Source organism: Lepidothrix coronata, unplaced genomic scaffold (assembly GCF_001604755.1).
Source record: "Lepidothrix coronata isolate B3197 unplaced genomic scaffold, Lepidothrix_coronata-1.0 Scaffold107, whole genome shotgun sequence".
Taxonomy (NCBI): Eukaryota; Metazoa; Chordata; class Aves; order Passeriformes; family Pipridae; genus Lepidothrix; species Lepidothrix coronata.
In genome coordinates, this window is record NW_016690287.1 from 2403537 (window position 1) to 2412956 (window position 9420).

Sequence of the window (9420 nt, forward strand, 5' to 3'; positions counted from 1 at the left end):
ATTTTGTGGGCTTATGAATGATTTAGAAGTAACCTGCTTACTCTGGTCTGTGATACAGAATAAATACAGACTCAATGGGCAATGGCCAGGAGGAGGCTGTACATGAGAAAGAACATTTGTAGGTTGGTTGCTTTTTTTTTTCCCCTGCCAGTTCTCTAGAGGGGTGTGAACTTATTTTCTGAGTAAATATGTAACGAAACTCTGAAATACATTTTTAAAAAAAGCATGGAGGCAAGGTCTAAACGGTCAAGTGCTCACTTATAATTCTCCCTTCTGCTCACATTAAGCCAGACAAATCTTTGCTGTTCCTACTGGAATGGCAAGCCCTCCAGCTGAGGCACACCAGTGAAACAAGAGAGAAATGTGTACCACTGAAGCCTTTCTTGTTAGCAGCCTGCTCTACCCTTTTGCATCCATCTCTATGCATCATACTTGGAGAAACAGCACCTCTGCTTTAGGACTGGGATTAGTGGAAACAGTGGAAATAGTATTAGATGCATGGAAACAGAAGAGGGGGGGAAATGCATATTGTACCCATTTAGTAATGAGAGGGGGAGCCCTGTTTCTTTAGTACCCTTTGCAAGGACCTGTTTTATTTGGGGTTTATGTTAAGTCTATGCAGTTTTGCATACCACATGTGGGATATTTTGAAAGAAGTCATCCCTTGTAACCAATACAACGTTGATGTAGATATTAAAGGAGTATACACCTATTTACCTGTTAGTGGAATAACTTTGGAAGAAAAAAAGAGAGATATCAGCTGAAGGAGATTACCAGGCTTCTGGAAGTAGCTGAGCTTCTGAACTACAGCCTGGTACCCTGCCAGGTGATAGCAGGCCCCAGAATGAATGAAATAAAAAGCACATGCAGGTGTGTTTGCCCTTTTGCTAACAGTGACTTCTTGACAGGTAAGCAATCCAGTGTGTTTACTTTCAGTTCGTTTTGTTTACATTGAGTACCATTGCTGCTGACTTCCAAGGAGGTGACACAAAGCAACAGGTTACAAAAAAATGCCATCAACAGCCATTCTGGCAGCATCCATGTCACAATACACAATGATGTACCGGAATTATACAAAGACCAAAAAAAAATAAATGTATATATAGCTAATTATTCTGACTAGAACAGAAACCGACAGCAAAAAAGAAAAGAGCCCCCCACCCTGACCCCAAAGCTCCTGTAGGAATCCATACTGACGCTTTGGCAGCCTTGTAGCAATAAAGCAATAACCAGCCCTTCACATGCCAAAACCTTGTTTTCGTAAAATTGTAAATTCCTGGCTCGGAGAAATAGTTATGTCCATTAAAGCACCTTTTTTTTTTTTTTTCCCTCTTTCCACCCCTCCAACCTGAACCAGCTTCATGTTTTTACACAGGGTTAATAATTATTAAAAATAATAAACAAATGAGGGGTATAGGCACCATAGACTGCTCGGACAGTTAAATGCTATAGTATTATTATATGTTAACATATCCCAGCTTGAAACTCAGCTGCCCTGCGATTAGACTGATCTAAAACAAGAGCCTCATCAGTGGCATTACTGAAAAGGTTGGCAAAAAGAGCAATCCCTCTGCTTAATTAGTAGCAGCACCGTCAAGAACCGAAACCACCCCCTCTGTCAGTGTCGGCTGCCTGCTCCAGGCTTCGTGGTTTGCATTTCTGCTCGTCAGTCCGTTCCTCAGGTCTTGTGCTCCCCCCAGGCCCCACGTACATTAGTGCTGTAAGGAAACAGTCAAATCCATGTACCCAGCAACCCCACCCCCCCACGCCCTCCCATCCCCTTTTCACAATCTCCAGATTTCTTCATGTATGTTCATGCCTCGCTATTCACTAATGAGGTATTATTAGATACTAACAATGCCTGCTCTCCTAGGGACGTTAGCACTGACCAGTGACACATGAAGAAAGCTCTTCAGTCAACCATTAAAAAAATATTGCACTTACTTTAACCTTAAGCCCAACCTGCACAGAAAAAAAAAATTATCAAAGAAATGAACCAAGAGTACCAAACAAAACCCCAATACTCTGGAGCAATCTATCTTATGCACGTATAGTGTCTTTTCCTTCATGTTGTTTAGCTGAATTTGGTCCAGTATTTAAAAAAAAGTCCAGAAATTAAACAGTTCAAAAGACACCGCAGGCTTGTTAAGGCTTTGTCTCCCCAGTGCTTCAGAAAGGTAAAAGTTTCTTTCATTGTCCGTGTACTGCAAAGCAGCAATCTCTCGTGGCACAACACCTGGCCGTCCAAACCATCAACAGAAAAAAAATCAGAAGCAAGGGAAGATGGGTGTGCTTCACGGTCTCACCTGGAACCGAACAAACAGAATGCTTTAGAAATAAGAAGAGGAAATGAATACAGTTCTTAGCATTTGGCTTTACTGACCCTCCACACAAGCTGGGAATGCAGCCCACCGGCACAGGCAGCTGGGTTCTGGGACTCAGATTAGACAGTAAACTACCTAAACAAGTGAGGCAAATCTGGGTTCTTTTACAGGCAGGGGAATGACGTTCACAGAGGTTAATAATGGCACACGTGCAACACCACAGACACACACTGGACACAGCTGGTGGTGGTGCCCTCAGCCCAGCCCTCCACCAGCTATTTGAGGAACCAGTTTGAGTTGAAAGTCTGCAGCTTCCTGCTCCACCCAAAAGTGAATATTACAGTCATGGCTGGGTTTCTGCTGCCACCTAATGAACCAAAGCTCAGTAGCTGGGAGAGCAGTGATGCACATCCTCACAGCTTGTCCCCAGCAGCAAAGCTCTCGCTACATCACAGCCTTGTGCTTTGCTCTGCAGCTGGGGACTGGGCTGGGCCAGTTGCACGCCACAGGCCAGGCACAGGGGCTCAGTGGAAAAGCAAGATGGTCACTTCACTTACCCTACTGATAGTACCAATGCTGGTAGAACCAATGCTGGTTCCCTGGTTCTAGATTTATGAAAAAAAATTCCCCAGCGTTTCACATCAGAGCTTTTTGGTTACCCTCTCGCCCTCCAGCAGAGCATCCCCCAAACTTTACCGGCCTGGGTAACCTGGCACTTGGTTAAGTGACTTCAGAATGACTGAAGGTATTAAAGTCCTTCTCTCCTTTAAGCTTTGTAAGGAGTGGTAGGGCAAGTGGCAGGGAATGGTGAGATGGCTTACTCGGGAGTTCTGGATTCTCTTTTTCTTTGAACAGTGAGTGAGCCCATATATTCTACAGTGCTGTGGAAAGTGCAAGGGATTATTTACTGTGACAGGCTACACAGGTTTTCCTTGCACTCTCCACATGAACACCAGAGGGGAATAAGCCTCAGAAAGCTCCTGGAACAAACACCTGTGATGCTGGCTGCTGCCAGCAGCTGGGATGTGAGGCTCTGGGCGTGGAACAGGGCAGGGCTTGCCTGACTTACCACCCGTGGCTCTGGACTAGGACTTGCTGACGTTCTCATATATGACATCGCTGATGCAGAACTGCTGCTTTTTCTTTTGCCACATCAGTTGCACACACTGGTGGATAAAGATGTACTGCTCCTGGAAAAAAGACCAAATGAGTGGGCATTTTTGTGCCTCAGAAAGCATGGCAAAAACCCAAACAGTGAAACAGTTTGATAGCTCACAGTTTGATAGCCTGCACAGCTCCATCTCTCTCACCTCAGCCCATCATGATGTACAGTGAGTTATCAGCTCCTAAAATAACAGCCCACAACTGTTACACGTGGGGGAAGCATGAAATGCACCTGGCACCATAATCACTTATTAATAACCTGAATGATGACAGAAGAGTTGAATCTGAGCTAAGGAGGGTCTAGTTTACACTGCCTAAAAATGAATGAATTCCAAGAATTGCCTTATGTGCAACAAATTGCATCCATGCCACATATGCATCTGAAATATTTTAATGAGGTTCGTGATCCTTAGTGGTTTTTTCTCTACCAATAAAAAGATAAAACTTGATTTTGTTCACAGAGCAGTTAATTATTTGGGGAGTTATCAACATCTGTGCAGGTGACACTATAAGTAAGTCGGGTCAATCACGTGCACCACTGTACTTGTGGAAAGGCTTCTGTGCAACAAGAGCAGGGTTATCTTTGGTTTTGGTTACAGACTGACTTTTCTTAGCATCATCATTAGACAGATTAAACACTGTAATTCAATTTAGAATAACCTTAGTTGATGACTTTTTGATTTCAAAGAGAGAGAAGGCAAATCCTGATGTATCCTTACACTAACCTTTATGTAAATGAGGCACAGGGAGCAAGCGGATCCCAAGCAAAAACAGCTGTTCCAAACCCCAAGTCTGGATTTCAGCCCCTATCCCCAGTGGCCTGCTGATGCCAGAGATATCAGTGTGAGTTTGAAGCATGTTTCAGACCACAGAAATGTCAGGATTTCCTCAGCCCCACTAATTTGGAGTGACTGTTTCAATTCATGATATTCTTCATTCTCATCCCCCTTTTGGGCCTGTGCCATTTGTTTTTTTAAAGTTCTCACTGAGGCATTGCCAAGTTTCCAGCATACAAGGCAACATGAACTCAGGTCAGCTGTCGGTGGTTTCAGATTTTGTAAGAAAAGACTTTTCAGTGGCCTCTGTGCCTGAGTGTCAGTGTCACCCAGTGACCCCTAAGGCCAGGCTTGGCCACTGCCTGGAGCAGCAGGAGCTCAGCAACTGCCCTTGACATCAGCCCCAGGCAGGTAATGAGGTTGTACATGGAAAAAAAAATTTAAAAAAAAAGAAAAAAAAAAAGGAGAAAAAAAAAGGAGAAAAAGAAAAAAATTACCAAAAAAAAAGCTCCACAACCAAAAAACACAACAGAAAACCACATCCCTTCTGGAATGATTAACACAGTTCCAGCTGAAATGAATCATCAGGATTTTTTTCTCTCTTTTTAACATATGGAACTGCCTTTGTTTTAACACACTGAATTGTGATGAAAAGTAGCAGTTTGATAGGAATGATCCAGGATGGACTGAGAATAATGAACTTTTTTTCATCTCCAGATGCTAGTTATTGTCACTGCAGGTTTTCTTGCTCCTCTCCTCTCCCTGCTAAAACTTTTTTTTCCCCAGTACATTTTTCCAGTACATTTTTCTAAAAAACAGAAAAATAACTACCCAGTAGGTATTTGGGTAGGGAGAAGGGCGAGGAGGGTGTCTGGCAGACTCAAAGTCCTTCTTTTCTGTTTTGCTCGTTATTTGTATTTCCATTGTGTAATTGAAATCCTGTGCTTGGCTAGATGATACCAACGTGATACTTGAACAAGGCTGCCTGATACTGATATCATTTCATGAGCTATTAATCCCCTCAGCAAGCTGAATTCTTTTCAATGTGGTTTGAAAATCTCATATGTTAATCTCTTCTAGTGCATTGTTTGCATATTAATTTCACAGAAGATGAGAATAACTCATCCCCTCTGGAAGATATCCATGAGATTGCAGATATATTATCAGACCCACCTTTGCAGCAGATTAATAACGTGACAGTAATTACAGCAAAGATGAAAACTTAATTATACCTGTTCACAGCCATTTGGTCACGTGTTCAGGGACATGAACACACTAAATGGACATGACAGTACTTTCACAATGTTGAAGCAAACTGATGTTACCTCTGTTTGCACCATGGACATTCTGTAGGACCGCATGTCGGACACCAGGCCCAATATGTCGACGAACTCGTGGTCACGAATGTGCTGTAAGAGCCGATCCAGGGCTATGAAGGTTCCTGTTCGTCCCACTCCAGCACTGCAACACAACACAGACATGCATGACATGCACCTCATTTCAGGCTTTTCTGGAGGAGGCACACACAGGACAATCAGTGCAGAAAGCAGGAGTCCTGCAGCTGTGATAATCAGACAGAGCAAACCTGAGGTCAGGCAGGCTGGTTAACCTGTTGGATTTAATGCCATGCAATCCATCATTGGTTCAGCAGAGTTCATGGAGTGGGTGGCTCTGCAGATATTTCACCTTTTTGTACTACTCTTCACGCATTTACACACAGAATGTGCATGCACACGCTCATCCACCCTTGGCTGTCAGCTCTTCCTGCTTTCACTGCCACCCTCACAGAATTCATGAGACCCCTCTAACCCCAGGGGCTGTGGCCAGAAGTGCAGAGATCTGCTTGGCAGCAATTGCTGCACAAAGGCAGAGAGGGTTGAACCTGCAGGACTCACTTCCACAGCTCTCCACACTGCAAAGCTCTTGGCTTGCACAGGCACTGCACTACTGCACTTCATCCTCACAGGACAAACCACCCAGAAGAGCCTACACTCCAGGTTCTGTCTTAGGAGCACAAGGCAGAAATAGCAACCACTCAGCTGAAAGTCTTCATTCCCTCAAAGGGAAGCTTAGTGACTAGTAAAAAAGACATACTGCTTTCATTTAGGGATTCTTATGTGTGTATGATTCTTTTCATTGTGATTGCACATGTAATGTTTAAATCTGATTTCACTGACTGTGGCTTTAGAGGTTTTATAGAGTTTCACACACCATTCCAACACCATACCTATTACTAAGGGTAGAAGTGTGCATCTTGGCAAAAGTTCTTTTTTCTGCCTTGTCATATTTTTTCTGAAAAGCTTTGAAAGTATTTAAGAGTTCATCTCAACACAGTTCAATATAACTGTCACAAAACAGGTTTTGTTTTTTTTTTTTGCTTGTGTTGTGTTACTTTCTTAAATAAGCTGAATACAACAGAACTTTGATGTGTTCATCTGACAGATTCATTAACTGATAAATTCATTCTGTGCCTTCTTTAGCATTTGAGAACCACTGCTGCAGGAGTTGATCAATACTTTGTTTTTCTTCCCCCACACCAATTTCATATAATTTTTACTTTTATTCTGTGTGGTCAGTAAGACATACAATACAGTCCAAAAGTACTATCTGAAAATAGCTCTCTTTGCTGCTATAAGCATCCTACTGAAAAAGGAAATACTGAAGTTGTTACCCAGCTCTCTGATACTTGCTTCTGTTGCTTCCCAAAACAATTACTTAGTATAAATGGGGTTTGATTTCATAATGTTGTATATAAATAACTCCCCAGAACAATATCCCCCATGAAGTTACAGGGGAGAACTCCATGATTTGCTGGACTTACAAATGCTGTAGTTGTTTGCCTTCCAGTAGAACATTAAGTGCCACGTCTGGAAACTAGAAATTGTATTACTACACAAGACTGTTTTCTGAGAAGGAAAGTGCTGGGAACAGACAGTCAGTACTGACCATCACATCACCACCAGGAAAGACAGTGCTGGTAGCTGCTGACTCATAGTGCAGCGATGTAACTCTCCTCTCTGGGGTGGGAGATGCAAGCCTGGACTTCCATTAGAAGTATGTCACCATAATGTACACATATTCATCCACTACAAACATCTATTTATGTATTTCTAAGAAACCTGTTGTGAGTAGCTCTCCCATGAGGAGCTACAAAGAGCTTTGAAGTCAGCTGGGAAATTTGCATCAGGAACCAATCTGGTATGATATCACCACTAACATTGCAGCTGCCCACAGAGAGGACAAATAAATTAGCATCTTAATAAAAGGCCAGGTGACATACAGGGGAGAAATCTGACAGTATATAAAACAGCCTTTCTCCAAAAAAATAAGAAAGAGATCCATATAACTGTTAGCATGGGATACTGGTATTACTGCTGGCACACTGAATGTTCCAAAAACTGAATGACCAGAGGAGGAGGATCTGCACATCTGCAGGGGAACAGCACTCTGCAGCAGCTGCTGGTTATACTGCACTTTCTGTGTCACAAAGGGGTGGAAATGAGAGAGCAGGGGCAGGCTCTGAGCTGGTGTAAATCAGGATCACCTGCCAGGCCTCCTGAAGACATTTGTGGATAACACCCAAAGAGATGACTCTCCTTAGAAAGAAATGCCTCGGTGCCTATGGCTGCAGGCTGAAATTCCAGCTCCTCTGCAGTCAGAGCAGGGGACCAATTCTACACCCGTAACATGAGAGAGAACCGTGTTCAGCTAACGCGTGAGCGGAACCCAAAAATCCTTCCTTCTAGTCTCTTCCCAACCTATTCAGTGTAACAACTTGTAGTTCTTTCTCCGTTTCCCTGAAGCATTTACCTGCAGTGTATGACCATGGGGCCTTTAGTCTTTGCTGACTTCTGCCTGACCATCTGTACAAACTGGAGAATGCTTTCGGCAGCGTTGGTCGTGGGGACACCATGATCCGGCCAGGCGGTGTAGTTAAAATGCATCACATCTTGCACCTCATCAGCCTGATGGAAGAAGCAGAACAGCAGCGTGTTCACAGGAGTTTTAACAGTGCAGTCACGCTCAGTCGCACTGAGGGCTTTTTGTCATTTTGTGGTGATTTTCTTTTTCCTCTCAAATACAGCCTAAGAAAGTGAAGTGGTAAAGTGGTAAAGAATGTACATGCCATTTGATTAAAAAGGGGAGGGGATAGCAGGTCATTATAATCAAAGTGGTATGAACTTCTTGTTTCTGGGTTTGGGATTTGTATTTTGCTTTTGTCTCCGTGGTGGTTCCATTTTATTTTGCTTTCAAATCAAGAACTGTTGCATTTTTCAAGTTTAGACTTTCTTCCTCTTCCTGTTCCATTCCTTCTCCTTTTCTCATTTTGCCAGAGATAAAGAACAATGCTGTTGGCAAACAATCAACACTGGACTCTCTAGAGTTTTTCTTTTCAAGTTGTAAAGAAAAAAAACCCAAAAGGGAAGAGAAAACTCTTACAGGGGGGAAGGAACCATTTAGGAAAATACTCATTATAATAAAAAACTTCTATAATGCTAAAAATTCAACTGGCTTTAAATTAAATAAGATCCTCAACACAACACATTTTGTCTTTGAGCCTTTAAGGAACTCAAGGCATGGTGAGTGGTGGAGGGCCATCCTCACCAAAAGCCATATGAAGCAATGCCTTTTGTTTTTCCATTCTGGGTCAGGCCAAATCTCCCTACTCCCTAACCTCTTTCCAGTCACAGAGAACAGCTGATCCTTAGGCAAAGGATATCAAAAAATGAGATCAGAAGGCCCCTGGGTTTGGTCAAGGACAGTTTACCTCAACTGCAAACCACAGCCTTTTCTTTTCACTCGACCCCAACACCATGGTTTACATATTTGCACTCCTGGCCTGCCCCCTGTGCACTCTTTGGAACACAGTGAGGCAAGGCTGGGCAGGACTAAGTCCTGGGCCAATGTGGAATGGCATTGGCACAGCTTTTCCCACATCCCCTCCATATCCCTAACCTTTCCTTCATGAGCTGATGCAGGAAACGAGGGTGGTAATGCTTGAAAGCCTGGAGAGCTTTAATTTGGAAATTCCATGCTCTCACATGTGTTTCAATACTTTATGGGAAGACACGATTATTGCAGAATTACCCATTTGAAAAATATTTTACATTTCTGCATTGGTATTTTCAAGTTTTCAAGAACAATTTATACTAAGA

At 43.0% G+C, this 9420-nt stretch overlaps 1 protein-coding gene across 1 annotated transcript in view; it reads right to left on the reverse strand.

The window, feature by feature from the left end:
• Positions 1–909: 909 nt before the first annotated feature.
• The window catches only part of PTPRO (protein tyrosine phosphatase, receptor type O), a 154848-nt gene continuing 146337 nt past the window's right edge, over positions 910–9420 (reverse strand). The window contains exons 24-27 of the mRNA XM_017823944.1: positions 8075–8229; positions 5590–5725; positions 3394–3514; positions 910–2306 (exon numbers count right to left, since the gene is read on the reverse strand). Coding sequence (XP_017679433.1) covers positions 3410–3514; positions 5590–5725; positions 8075–8229 — 396 coding nt within the window. The 3' untranslated portion in view covers positions 910–2306; positions 3394–3409. The remainder of the gene's footprint in view (positions 2307–3393; positions 3515–5589; positions 5726–8074; positions 8230–9420) is intronic.